Source organism: Pristiophorus japonicus, chromosome 17 (assembly GCF_044704955.1).
Source record: "Pristiophorus japonicus isolate sPriJap1 chromosome 17, sPriJap1.hap1, whole genome shotgun sequence".
NCBI classification, from domain to species: Eukaryota; Metazoa; Chordata; class Chondrichthyes; family Pristiophoridae; genus Pristiophorus; species Pristiophorus japonicus.
Genome location: NC_091993.1, coordinates 2205839 through 2220818, shown reverse-complemented (window position 1 = coordinate 2220818; position 14980 = coordinate 2205839). Strand labels below are relative to the sequence as shown.

The 14980-nt window shown below is 43.6% G+C and overlaps 1 protein-coding gene across 4 annotated transcripts in view; it reads right to left on the bottom strand.

The window, feature by feature from the left end:
* The window catches only part of LOC139227514 (multiple C2 and transmembrane domain-containing protein 2-like), a 496997-nt gene that overhangs the window by 171613 nt on the left and 310404 nt on the right, over positions 1–14980 (bottom strand). For all 4 annotated transcript variants that reach the window (XM_070858296.1, XM_070858298.1, XM_070858299.1 and 1 more), the window contains exon 16: positions 1256–1330. In XM_070858296.1, the coding sequence (XP_070714397.1) occupies positions 1256–1330 (75 nt within the window). The remainder of the gene's footprint in view (positions 1–1255; positions 1331–14980) is intronic.

Sequence of the window (14980 nt, the reverse complement as noted above, 5' to 3'; positions counted from 1 at the left end):
GACTCCCCTATCATTCAAAAATCTGTCTATCTCCACCTTAAATATACTCAATGACCCAGCCACCACAGCTCTCGGGGGCAGAGAATTCCAAAGATTCATGACCCTCAGAGAAGAAATTCCTCCTCATCTCCTTTTTAAACGGGCAACCCTTTATTCTGAAACTATGCCCCCTAGTTCCAGATTCCCCCACGAGGGGAAACATCCTCTCTGCATCTACTCTGGCAAGCCCTCTCAGAATCTTATATGTTTCAATAAGATCACCTCTTATTCTTCTAAACTCCAGAGTATAGGCCCAACCTGCTCAACCTTTCTTCGTAAGATAACCCCTTCATCTCCGGAATCAAACTCGTGAATAAAACTACAAAAGTAAGAGAGTTATTCTATACCTTTATAAAACAGGCCCCAGCTGGAATATTGTGTCCAATTGTAGGCACCACACTTTAGGGAGGATATCAATGGCTTCGAGAGGGTGCAGAAGAGAGTAAGTAGAATGGCACTAGGGATGAGGAACTTCAGTTGGAGGGCTGGAGAAGCTGGGGTTGCTGTTCTTAGAGCAGAGCAAGTTAAGAGATTTACTAAAGGTGTTCAAAATCATTGAGGGTTTAGATAGAGTAAATCGGGAGAAACACTTTCCATTGGAAGAAGGACCGTTAACCAGAGGATACACATTTAAACTAACTTGCAACAGAACCAGATGTGATATGAGGGGGAAAAAAAAATTATGCAGCGAGTTACGGTGATCTGGAATGCACAACTTGAAAGTGTGGTGGAAACCGATTCAATATCAAACTTCAAAAGGGAATTGGATAACTACTTGAAGGGGAAAAAATTGCAAGGCTGTGGAGAAAGCTGGGAAAGGAGGACTAATTCGATCGCTCTACCAAAGAGTCGCCACAACTCGATGGGCCTAATGGTGTCCTGCTGTATTGTATCAGTCTGTGATCCTAAGTGGAGCAGGGATGAGGCCTGCGGAGATACCCAGCGGAGAATTCTGGCCGGGACATGTACAGATGTGCAAGGACTTCCTCAGTGCTCTCGGTATAGCAAAATCCGGAAGGTGAAAATGTCCGCAACTTGGCTACACCTGCCACTTACTCAATACCCACCTCTGTAACTGTACTGGTTTATCATTTGGTGTTGCAATAATAGGAACCCTCAAAGCAATATAAACACAAGAACTCAACTGAGTTCAAATGACTGATCGAGAAGCCACAGATTTACAAATTACAGCTGTTAACATAAAATGTTGACGCACCTTTTTTGAAAATTTGGGGTTGTCTTCTACGGCCTTTGGTTCTTTTGGTTTAAAAGTTCTGCGACTCGCTTTAATCTGAGATAATGTAAAAAAAAATGGACCATTTTCAGATAACTTTATACCATTAGTAAGAAAACAAGTAATTCTAGCATAAATTCACCAATCCTGCACTGCCAATGGAAGCCACACTTGAAGATAGGATGGGTTCGAGCTAGGGCTACAACACTGCAGCACTGACTCTCCAACCCACACGCACTTTGAACATGACTCCCATCTCAGAGCACAGTATCAGTGAGTTTACCCCTCTGTTCATTGGTTAGCCAAAGCACTGTGGGGTGACAACCTTTCCCTCAGTAACTTTACCAAAATAGCCAGCTCGCGTACCAAGCGGGAAGTCCTGCTTTGTACCGACTCTGACCTCCTCACTAAAATAAATGGACAGGAGGAATTTCAAACATCCACCCATCCCTTCATATTATTGTACTGGGTCAAATGTGTCCCTGTCATACAACAAAGCAACCACTGTAAGAGATCAGAGACAGAAGCAAGCAAGTCCCCAGAGCACTGGCAACTGCTCGCTCAACAGACAACGCAATGGTGCTGAAGAGTCAAAGCTTCCAAGTCATACTTCACCCACTTTCTTGCTGTGGAACCTCTTGTGCTTTTGAGGAATTATTGCCGGTTAGACCCCATTTAACCAGTTAGTTATCCTCTCCGTCTTCTATACGACTCTATCCCCTCTCTTGGACGTGCTCTACACCTCGTGCAGGTTGTAACGTATTTGCTTCATGGGTTATTAGCTTAAGAATTCATAGCAACACATTGCTGTTAAGAATCAATTGCTTTATTGGCAAAAGGTTTAGCAATCACACTACACAGACTCTCTACCCACCCTTTGCTTCAACGATTGTCTGTCCCACCTGTGACAGAGACTGTAATTCCCGTATTGGACTGTTCAGTCACCCAAGAACTCACTTTTAGAGTGGAAGCAAGACTTCCTCGATTTCGAGGCACTGCCTCTGATGATGATGGCATTAACCGTTTGTCCACCAGGCTCACAGCCACCTGCCTCACCGTGGATCCCCCAAACCCAATTGGCTGGGGTTTTATTGAGTCTTGTGAGCATCACTTGACTGGCTAAGACACTCACAACTGTACAACTATTTTGAATAGATCTTAAAGCTGAGTGCCCCCTTATTAAAGGGACATTAGAACACACAAATTAACAAACAAAACTTTACACTCCCAACTCTACAACTATTTTAGTTGAACATAAATCAAGCGCCCCCTTTTTGCAGGGGCACCAGAACCAACAAATTTCAAATTAAACTTTTACAGTAACTCACATCAAATTAACAGTTGGTTGCCGGGGGTGATGATGCACTCCAGTCCCTCCGGCGCCTACCTCTCGCGGAAGGCCGCGAGCGTACTGGTGGACACCGTGTGCTCCATCTCCAGGGATACCCTGGCTCGGATGTAACCGCGGAAGAGAGGCAGGCAGTCGGGCTGAACGACCCCCTCGACCGCCCGCTACCTGGACCGGCTGATGGCCCCCTTGGCCATGCCCCCAACTCTACAAGCGTGTGATCATCCTCACAGGTGCATACATTACACAGGTTATTTGGCAGAACCTTTTGGAGCATCTGATATATTAGGATTTGGATCCTCATGAAAAACAATCTGTAAACTACCTGAGAGCGGTTGTGGAAGCACTGGCCAACTAGGACACCGGTATTAGTCCCTGCTCTTCCGACATGCGGAACGTTTCTCAATTGATCGCTACGTGGAACTGAAGGTTCTCCTCACATCCAGCAAGTCTCTAGTCCCAGTGGGACAGGAGCAGATTTATGAACATAAGCATCCAGTGTTCTAAGAAGCGCAAAGGAGCCAAGAGTGAGTGAAAGCATCTAACCAAGTCTTGGATCTCACTTCCGTCTGTCCAGAGTGCTACCATTCCAATACCCAACACTTTCCCCTTTACAAAAACAAAACACTCTGGATGCTGGAAATCTGAAATAAAAACAGAAATGCCAGAAACACTCAGCAGGTCAGGCAGCATCTGTGGAGAGAGAAACAGAGTTAATTTTTCAGGTTGATGATCTTTTACCTGAGAGAAACAAAGTTAACATTTCAGGACAATGACGTCGTTGACCAGAATCATCAATTTTGTTTCTCTCTCCACAGATGCTGTCTTTCCCCTTTATTGTGGTTGCAAAGAAGCAATATCATCATTAAATGCAAAGCAATATCACATTTTTCTGACAATGCACTGCAACCCAGAATTTCTGGAAAGTTTCACATGCCTGAAAGGGTGGTCGAGGCAGAAAGCCTCACCACTTTTAAAAACTACTTGGATGTGCACGTGAAGTGCCGTAAACTACAGGGCTACGGACCGAGAGCTGGAAAGTGGGATTAGGCTGGGTAGCTCTTGGTCGGCCGGCACGGACACCACGGGCCAAAATGGCCTCCTTCCATGCTGTAAAATTCTCTGATTCTATAACTACAGTGCACGAGCCCCCAATCCCCTCCACCACCTCGACAGAAAATTGCACAAAACATCGCTACCCTCAATTTTCCTCGTCTGCCGAAAGCCCACTTGGCTCATTAACAAAGCTCCGCTCCCCATGCACGACCAGAGAATGCAAATTTCCTGCATCTACGCGAGATCTGAAGAGGTGTAAATTCAAGTGCAGCAGGATCCCAAGCCAATATTTCTGGTCTTTTATTGCGATTTGTTTTAGATATGACTGAGACCCACCATTGTATATTTGCAATGTCTGTAAGCTTGTAATGTTTGTAGCTCCACACTGTGGATGTGGACGTATTGTGTACTGCAATTGCACAGTTAATAATAAACAAAACCAGGCAGATTTCCAGAGGCTTCCGACAGAGCTGCCTGCCATGTTAGGAGCTGTGTGTGCTGTGCTCTGTGAAGATATCACATTTGGCGATTGAGATGGGATTTTTCGGATGATTTAAAGCTTAAATTTTGTGGTGAAGGATTCAGCCAGCCGACAGAGAGACTTTGGAAGTTTCTGTCTTTGGAAAAAAGCTACAAAATCCGAGGTAAAATACAACAAGGTGTGAACAGCTAGAGATTAAAATGGCAGGTGTATTTGGATATTTGGGGGAATATAGACACGACCGAGAACGTTTTAAAGCGTATGTGGATCGGCTAGAAATGTATTTCACTGCAAATAACATAATCGAAGTTCCAGACAATGCAGTCCAGAACCGGGCTGTGTTGGAACATAAGAAAGCGATTTTCTTATCGGAGGCAGGTCCGACATTATATGACACTCTTGTAAATTTGCTTGTGCCTGACGAGCCAAAGGATACAACGCTGAAAGAGATTTTAACGAAGCTGGAGCAGCACTATAACCCCAAACCATTAGAAATTGCTGAAAGCTATCGTTTCGGGATTCGGAATCAAAAGTTGATGAAAGTATGAGTGATTACATCGTTGCATTAAAAAAGCTATCGATGCACTGTAATTTTGGAAACTTTCAAAACCGAGCATTACGGGATCGTTTTGTTTGTGGGGTGAAAAATGATGCGATCAGAAGGAAGTTATTGATGACGGATGACTTGACTTTTGAGATTGCTTGTCAGACAGCGAGGTCGATGGGCATGGCCGAACAATATTCCAGAGAATTAAATAATAATTACAGTCGTCAGTCAACCGAGGTAAATCACCTGCAGGTTCAAAGTAAAAGATGGTGGGGGCCCAAAGTCTCAGAAACTGGAAATTCTAACAGAGCATCGAAGTCGTGCTATAGGTGCCTGGGACAACACATTGCTCAAAGTTGTCCATACGTAAAGGCAGAGTGTTTCTTCTGCAGGAAGACTGGGCATCTTGCGAAGGCAAGCCGACTGAAAGGTAAACCAGCTTTTAAAGCTATGAGTCCAGCGCTCAAAGCTATGAGCAGAAATCCCAAGAGACTACATAGCATGGAAGAACAACAACAGGACGCGGAGATGTTAGAGTTACACGTCATCAGGAGCACGAGGTTAACGGACAGCGATTCAGAAAGCATCAAAATCCACATAGATGTTGCGGGATTCAAGATACCAATGGAAATCGACACGGGTGCATCCGTGAGTGTAGTACCGGAGTCACTGTACCTCGACAAATTGCGGGATTTTCAACTGGACAAATCCAAGATAGAGCTGCGAGGCTACTCGGGAGAGAAAATTCCTGTGGTCGGTCACATAGAAACATAGAAAATAGGTGCAGGAGCAGGCCATTCAGCCCTTCTAGCCTGCACCGCCATTCAATGAGTTCATGGCTGAACATGAAACTTCAGTACCCCTTCCTGCTTTCTCGCCATAACCCTTGATCCCCCGAGTAGTAAGGACTTCATCTAACTCCCTTTTGAATATATTTAGTGAATTGGCCTCAACTACTTTCTGTGGTAGAGAATTCCACAGGTTCACCACTCACCGTACCAGTGAAATATAAAGATCAATTTCAGAACTTGCCTCTAATAGTAGTGAAAGGAGACAAGCCTGCCTTACTGGGAAGAAATTGGTTGAGCTCACTGAAACTGGATTGGAGTAAGATTTTCTGTGTGGAAGCGAGATTTTCATCAACGGATGATGTTATCAAGAAGTATCCAAAGGTGTTCTGCGAAACGGGCAGTCCGATCCAAGGCTTCAAGGCGAATGTCAGGGTACAGAAGGACGCTAGATCGGTTTACTACAAGCCACGTTCCGTACCATATGCACTCAAGGGCTAGCCAAACTGGAAGCAATACGGTGGAGGAGGATTTCCTGGAGTGCATAAGGGATGGTTTTCTAGACCAATATGTCGAGGAACCAACTAGGGGGGAGGCCATCTTAGACTGGGTGTTGTGTAATGAGAGAGGATTAATTAGCAATCTCATTGTGCGAGGCCCCTTGGGGAAGAGTGACCATAATATGGTGGAATTCTGCATTAGGATGGAGAATGAAACAGTTAATTCAGAGACCATGGTCCAGAACTTAAAGAAGGGTAACTTTGAAGGTATGAGGCATGAATTGGCTAAGATAGATTGGCTAATGATACTTAAGGGGTTGACTGTGGATGGGCAATGGCAGACATTTAGAGACTGCATGGATGAATTACAACAATTGTACATTCCTGTCTGGCGTAAAAATAAAAAAGGGAAGGTGGCTCAACCGTGGCTATCTCGGGACATCAGGGATAGTATTAAAGCCAAGGAAATGGCATACAAATTGGCCAGAAATAGCAGCGAACCTGGGGACTGGGAGAAATTTAGAACTCAGCAGAGGAGGACAAAGGGTTTGATTAGGGCAGGGAAAATGGAGTACGAGAAGAAGCTTGCAGGGAACATTAAGGCGGATTGCAAAAGTTTCTATAGGTATGTAAAGAGAAAAAGGTTAGTAAAGACAAACGTAGGTCCCCTGCAGTCAGAATCAGGGGAAGTCATAACGGGGAACAAAGAAATGGCAGACCAATTGAACAAGTACTTTGGTTCAGTATTCACTAAGGAGGACACAAACAACCTTCCGGATATAAAAGTGGTCAGAGGGTCTATTAAGGAGGAGGAACTGAGGGAAATCTTTATTAGTCGGGAAATTGTGTTGGGGAAATTGATGGGATTGAAGGCCGATAAATCTCCAGGGCCTGATGGACTGCATCCCAGAGTACTTAAGGAGGTGGCCTTGGAAATAGCGGATGCATTGACAGTCATTTTCCAACATTCCATTGACTCTGGATCAGTTCCTATCGAGTGGAGGGTAGCCAATGTAACCCCACTTTTTAAAAAAGGAGGGAGAGAGAAAGCAGGGAATTATAGACCGGTCAGCCTGACCTCAGTAGTGGGTAAAATGATGGAATCAATTATTAAGGATGTCATAGCAGCGCATTTGGAAAATGGTGACATGATAGGTCCAAGTCAGCATGGATTTGTGAAAGGGAGATCATGCTTGACAAATCTTCTGGAATTTTTTGAGGATGTTTCCAATAAAGTGGACAAAGGAGTACCAGTTGATGTGGTATATTTGGACTTTCAGAAGGCTTTCGACAAGGTCCCACACAGGAGATTAATGTGCAAAGTTGAAGCACATGGGATTGGGGGTAGTGTGCTGACGTGGATTGAGAACTGGTTGTCAGACAGGAAGCAAAGAGTAGGAGTAAATGGGTACTTTTCGGAATGGCAGGCAGTGACTAGTGGGGTACCGCAGGGTTCTGTGCTGGGGCCCCAGCTGTTTACATTGTACATTAATGATTTAGACGAGGGGATTAAATGTAGTATCTCCAAATTTGCGGATGACACTAAGTTGGGTGGCAGTGTGAGCTGCGAGGAGGATGCTATGAGGCTACAGAGTGACTTGGATAGGTTAGGTGAGTGGGCAAATGCGTGGCAGATGAAGTATAATGTGGATAAATGTGAGGTTATCCACTTTGGTGGTAAAAACAGAGAGACAGACTATTATCTGAATGGTGACAGATTAGGAAAAGGGAAGGTGCAACGAGACCTGGGTGTCATGGTACATCAGTCATTGAAGGTTGGCATGCAGGTACAGCAGGCGGTTAAGAAAGCAAATGGCATGTTGGCCTTCATAGCGAGGGGATTTGAGTACAGGGGCAGGGAGGTGTTGCGACAGTTGTACAGGGCCTTGGTGAGGCCACACCTGGAGTATTGTGTACAGTTTTGGTCTCCTAACTTGAGGAAGGACATTCTTGCTATTGAGGGAGTGCAGCGAAGATTCACCAGACTGATTCCCGGGATGGTGGGACTGACCTATCAAGAAAGACTGGATCAACTGGGCTTGTATTCACTGGAGTTCAGAAGAGTGAGCGGGGACCTCATAGAAACGTTTAAAATTCTGACGGGTTTGGACAGGTTGGATGCAGGAAGAATGTTCCCAATGTTGGGGAAGTCCAGAACCAGGGGTCACAGTCTAAGGATAAGGGGTAAGCCATTTAGGACCGAGATAAGGAGAAACTTCTTCACCCAGAGAGTGGTGAACCTGTGGAATTCTCTACCACAGGAAGTAGTTGAGGCCAATTCACTAAATATATTCAAAAGGGAGTTAGATGAAGTCCTTACTACGAGGGGGATCAAGGGGTATGGCGTGAAAGCAGGAAGTGGGTACTGAAGTTTCATGTTCAGCCATGAACTCATTGAATGGCGGTGCAGGCTAGAAGGGCTGAATGGCCTGCTCCTGCACCTATTTTCTATGTTTCTATGTTTCTAAGGAGAAAGTTGAGCAAGAACTCAAAAGACTAGAGACTGAGAACATTATTTGTAAGATAGATCGATGTAATTGGGCTACACCCATTGTTGTTGTACCTAAGTCCGATGGTAAGGTAAGATTGTGTGGTGATTATAAAGTAACCGTAAACCAGGTTCTAGAGGGTAATGTCCCCAATACATTGCCGAATATAGAAGATCTGTTCACAGTACTGACAGGTGGTCAGATCTTCTCAAAACTGGATCTTACAAATGACTACTTACAGCTTGAACTTGATGAGAAGTCCAAGTCATGTTTGACTATAAATACTCATCTAGGCCTATATCAATTTAATAGGCTACCGTTTGGAGTGTCTTCCGCCCCTGCCATATTCCAAGGGGTGCTGAACCAGATTTTGCAAGGTATTGAAGGGGTAGTATGTTATTTGGATGACATACTAATTTCAGCACCAAATAGGCAAATTCATAATAACACATTGAATTAAGTCCTCAAACGGCTAGAGAAGCACAGAGTACGAGTGTCTGCTCGTAAGTGTGAGTTATTTAAAACCTCAGTGGAGTATTTAGGGTACAGACTAGACAAAGATGGTTTACATCCAACCATGGAAAAATTGGATGCAATTAGAAATGCACCCACTCCCAGGAATGTCACTGAACTTCGCTCATTCTTGGGTCTTTTGAACAATTATGGGAAGTTCCTACCAAATTTGGCTACAGTATTACATCCACTGAATGAACTTTTGAAAAAACAGGTCCATTGGAAGTGGTCAGAAGAATGCGATACAGCATTCAAGGAGTGTAAAAGCAAATTGGTAGAGAGCACCATGTTAGTTAGAAACATAGAAACATAGAAAATAGGTGCAGGAGTAGGCCATTCGGCCCTTCGAGCCTGCACCACCATTCAATAAGATCATGGCTGATCAATCACTTCAGTACCCCTTTCCTGCTTTCTCTCCATACCATAAACATAAGAATTAGGAACAGGAGCAGGCCATCTAGCCCCTCGAGCCTGCTCCGCCATTCAACAAGATCATGGCTGATCTGGCCGTGGACTCAGCTCCACTTACCCGCCCGCTCCCCGTAACCCTTAATTCCCTTATTGGTTAAAAATCTATCTATCTGTGACTTGAATACATTCAATGAGCTAGCCTCAACTGCTTCCTTGGGCAGAGAATTCCACAGATTCACAACCGTCTGGGAGAAGAAATTACTTCTCAACTCGGTTTTAAATTGGCTCCCCCGTATTTTGAGGCTGTGCCCCCTAGTTCTAGTCTCCCCGACCAGTGGAAACAACCTCTCTGCCTCGATCTTGTCTATCCCTTTCATTATTTTAAATGTTTCTATAAGATCACCCCTCATCCTTCTGAACGCCAACGAGTAAAGACCCAGTCTACTCAATCTATCATCATAAGGTAACCCCCTCATCTCCGGAATCAGCCTAGTGAATCGTCTCTGTACCCCCTCCAAGGCTAGTATATCCTTTCTTAAGTAAGGTGACCAAAACTGCACGCAGTACTCCAGGTGCGGCCTCACCAATACCCTGTACAGTTGCAGCAGGACCTCCCTGCTTTTGTACTCCATCCCTCTCGCAATGAAGGCCAACATTCCATTCGCCTTCCTAATTACCTGCTGCACCTGCAAACTAACTTTTTGGGATTCATGCACAAGGACCCCCAGGTCCCTCTGCACCGCAGCATGTTGTAATTTCTCCCCATTCAAATAATATTCCCTTTTTTTGTTTTTTTTCCCAAGGTGGATGACCTCACATTTTCCGACATTGTATTCCATCTGCCAAACCTTAGCCCATTCGCTTAACCTATCTAAATCTCTTTGCAGCCTCTTTGTGTCCTCTACACAACCCGCTTTCCCACTAATCTTTGTGTCATCTGCAAATTTTGTTACACTACACTCTGTCCCCTCTTCCAGGTCATCTATGTATATTGTAAACAGTTGTGGTCCCAGCACCGATCCCTGTGGCACACCACTAACCACCAATTTCCAACCCGAAAAGGACCCATTTATCCCGATTCTCTGCTTTCTGTTAGCCAGCCAATTCTCTATCCATGCTAATACATTTCCTCTGACTCCGCGTACCTTTATCTTCTGCAGTAACCTTTTGTGTGGCACCTTATCGAATGCCTTTTGGAAATCTAAATATACCACATCCATTGGTACACCTCTATCCACCATGCTCGTTATATCCTCAAAGAATTCCAGTAAATTAGTTAAACAGGATTTCCCCTTCATGAATCCATGTTGCGTCTACTTGATTGCACTATTCCTATCCAGATGTCCCGCTATTTCTTCCTTAATGATAGTTTCAAGCATTTTCCCCACTACAGATGTTAAACTAACCGGCCTATAGTTACCTACCTTTTGTCTGCCCCCTTTTTTAAACAGAGGCATTACATTAGCTGCTTTCCAATCCGCTGGTACCTCCCCAGAGTCCAGAGAATTTTGGTAGATTATAACGAATGCATCTGCTATAACTTCCGCCATCTCTTTTAATACCCTGGGATGCATTTCATCAGGACCAGGGGACTTGTCTACCTTGAGTCCCATCAGCCTGTCCAGCACTACCCCCCTAGTGATAGTGATTGTCTCAAGGTCCTCCCTTCCCACATTCCTGTGACCACCAATTTTTGGCATGGTTTTTATGTCTTCCACTGTGAAGACCAAAGCAAAATAATTGTTTAAGGTCTCAGCCATTTCCACATTTCCCATTATTAAATCCCCCTTCTCATCTTCTAAGGGACCAACATTTACTTTAGTCACTCTTTTCCGTTTTATATATCTGTGAAAGCTTTTACTATCTGTTTTTATGTTTTGCGCAAGTTTACCTTCGTAATCTATCTTTCCTTTCTTTATTGCTTTCTTAGTCATTCTTTGCTGTTGTTTAAAATGTTCCCAATCTTCGAGTTTCCCACTAACCTTGGCCACCTTATAGGCATTGGTTTTTAATTTGATACTCTCCTTTATTTCCTTGGTTATCCACGGCTGGTTATCCCTTCTCTTACCGCCCTTCTTTTTCACTGGAATATATTTTTGTTGAGCACTATGAAAGAGCTCCTTAAAAGTCCTCCACTGTTCCTCAATTGTGCCACTGTTTAGTCTGTGTTTCCAGTCTACTTTAGCCAACTCTGCCCTCATCCCATTGTAGTCCCCTTTGTCTAAGCATAGTACGCTCGTTTGAGACACTACTTTCTCACCCTCAATCTGTATTACAAATTCAACCATACTGTGATCACTCATTCCGAGAGGATCTTTTACTCAGAGATTGTTTATTATTCCTGTCTCATTACACAGGACCAGATCTAAGATAGCTTGCTCCCTTGTAGGTTCTGTAACATACTGTTCTAAGAAACAATCCCATATGCATTCTATGAATTCCTCCCGTGCGATTTGATTTGACCAATCGATATGTAGGTTAAAATCCCCCATGATTACTGCCGTTCCTTTTTCACATGCCTCCATTATTCCCTTGATTATTGCCCGCCCCACCGTGAAGTTATTATTTGGGGGCCTATAAACTACGCCCACCAGTGACTTTTTCCCCTTACTATCTCTAATCTCCACCCACAATGATTCAACATTTTGTTCATTAGAGCCAATATCGTCTCTCACAACTGCCCTGATATCATCCTTTATTAACAGAGCTACCCCACCTCCTTTCCCTTCTTGTCTATCTTTCTGAATCATCAGATACCCCTGTATGTTTAATTCCCAGTCTTGGCCACCCTGCAACCACTTTTCTGTAATGGCCACCAAATCATACCCATTTGTAATGATTTGTGCCGTCAACTCATTTACTTTATTTCGAATGCTGCGTGCGTTTAGGTAGAGTGTTTTAATCCTAGTTTTTAAACCATGATTTTTAGTTTTGACCCCTCCTGCAGCCCCTTTATATTCAGTGGCCCTTTTTGTTTTTTGCCTTGGGTTTCTCTGCCCTCTACTCTTACTCATCTCCTTTTTGTCTTTTGCTTTTGTCTCCTTTTTGTTTCCCCCTGTCTCCCTGCATTGGTTCCCATCCCCCTGCCATATTAGTTTAACTCTTCCCCATCAGCACTAGCAAACACTCCCCCTAGGACATTGGTTCCGGTCCTGCCTAGATGCAGACTGACCGGTTTGTACTGGTCCCACCTCCCCCAGAACCGGTTTCAATGCCCCAGGAATTTGAATCCCTCCCTGCTGCACCACTGCTCAAGCCACGTATTCATCTGAGCTATTCTGCGATTCCTACTCTGACTAGCACGTGGCACTGGTAGCAATCCCGAGATTACTACTTTTGAGGTCCTACGTTTTAATTTAGCTCCTAGCTCCTTAAATTCGTCTCGTAGGACCTCATCCCTTTTTTTTACCTATATCGTTGGTACCAATGTTCACTATGACATATCTAAGGAGATTAAGCTAGCATGCGATGCCTCTCTGTATTGAGTTGGGGCAGTGATCTTTCATGTATTAAAGAGTGGGGAGGAGAGACCAATTGCTTTTGCTTCACGCACTCTCAGTGCCAGTGAGAGTAATTATGCGCAAATTGAAAGGGAACTTTGGCATTCATTTTTGGGGTCAAGAAATTTCACAAATAGTTGTAAGGTCGTAAGTTTACCATCGTTACGGACCATAAGCCCCTAACAGCAATCCTCCATCCAAAGTCCCCAGTTTCAACATTAGCTGCAGCCCGAATGCAGAGATGGGCTTTGATTTTGTCAGCATATACATGTGATATTGAATACAGATGTTCAGCTGATCACAGTAATACTGATGCAATGTCTAGATTGCCTTGCCCATCACAAGTTACACCCAATAGGGAAGAAATATTTTATTTTTCATACATTGATGAACTGCCAGTCACAGCTGAAGAGATTGGTAGAGCAACCAAACGTGACCCAGTGATGTCAAAGGTGTATGAGTATATTGCAAATGGATGGCCAAACCAGGTAATAGACAAAGATACACATCCATTCTTCATTCGTAGGAATGAATTATCAGTCGATAAAGGTTGTATCATGTGGGTGCAAGAGTGGTTATACCAAATAAATTCAGGTCCAAATTATTAGGAGACCTCCATGACCAGCACCTGGGAATGTGCTTGACCAAGAGTTTTGCATGCAGTTATTTATGGTGGCCAGGTCTTGATAAAGATATAGAGTACATCGTGAGTCAGTGTACGACATGTCAATCGGTAAGCAAGCAACCACCACCAGTACCATTACAGCCATGGAAATTGCCTCCCAGGGTGTGGCAAAGGCTACATATTGATTTTGCTGAGTTAGAAGGACAACAATTGTTCATTGTGATTGATAGCCATTTGAAGTGGGTTGAGGTGTTTCCAATGTGGAAAATAACAACAAGTAAAACACTGGACATTTTACGAAAATTATTTTCTTCAATTGGCCTCCCTGAAGAAATTGTTTCGGATAATGGACCACAATTTCGTTCAGAAGAATTTGCACAATTCACGAGCAAAAATGGTGTGAAACATACCATCCTGCTTCGAATGGTGCAGCAGAGCACACTGTACAAATTGTAAAACGTGCCCTCATAAAACAAATGTTAGATCCAAATCAAAGGAAACGACAGTTGTCATTGGATCACAAATTGACTAATTTTTTGATTACATATCGAAAATACTCCTCATACAACTACTGGTAGACCACCAGCAGAGTTGTTTCTCAAATGATAGCCACGAACCAGATTCTCGTTGTTAAAGCCAAATTTGGCACAGTCCGTAGAAGAGACACAATTAAGACAGAAAGAGAATCATGATAGAGGTAGAGTAAAAGAGAGAAGTGTGAAATTAAATCAGAAGGTGAGAGTAAAGAACCATCACCATAAATGGTTAAAGTGGTTACCAGGAAGAGTGGTGAAGATATGTGGTCCTCGCACATATTTGGTAAAGATGTTTGATAATGGACAGGTTAGGTTTGTTCATATTGATCATATTTTACCTACAGACATGGAAGGAGTTGAAGGTGGGAAGGATTCAATTATTTCTGACTCATCAGACAGTTTTGATACACCAGTAGCAAATCCTAAATCCAATGTACTGGAAACAAATCCCGGAGAGAATCAGAATGAAAGTCTGAGTCCGAGTCAGGAAAACAAAGAGCCTGAAGTTAGAGTAAGTTCAAATGAAAATCAAGGCAATTCCGTGGAGGAAAACATTCCTCAGGATGAGCCTCGAATGAGTTTAGATTCGACACCATGTTTGGAAGGTTCTGTTCGAGAGCGAAGGTATCCTCTTCGAAACAGAAAACAAGCGGTCAAGTTAAATTTGTAAATATGCAAAAAATTAAGTTTATATCCTGTGTTATGTATAAACATGAAAGTTATGTATGATGTTTGTTATGATGGCTTCTTCATTAAGGAGGGAGAAGTGTAATGTCTGTAAGCTTGCAATGTTTGTAGCTCCACACTGTGGATGTGAACGTATTGTGTACTGCAATTGCACAGTTAATAATTAAGCAGAACCAGGCAGATTTCCGGAGGCTTCTGAGAGAGCTGCCTGTCATGTTGGAAGCTG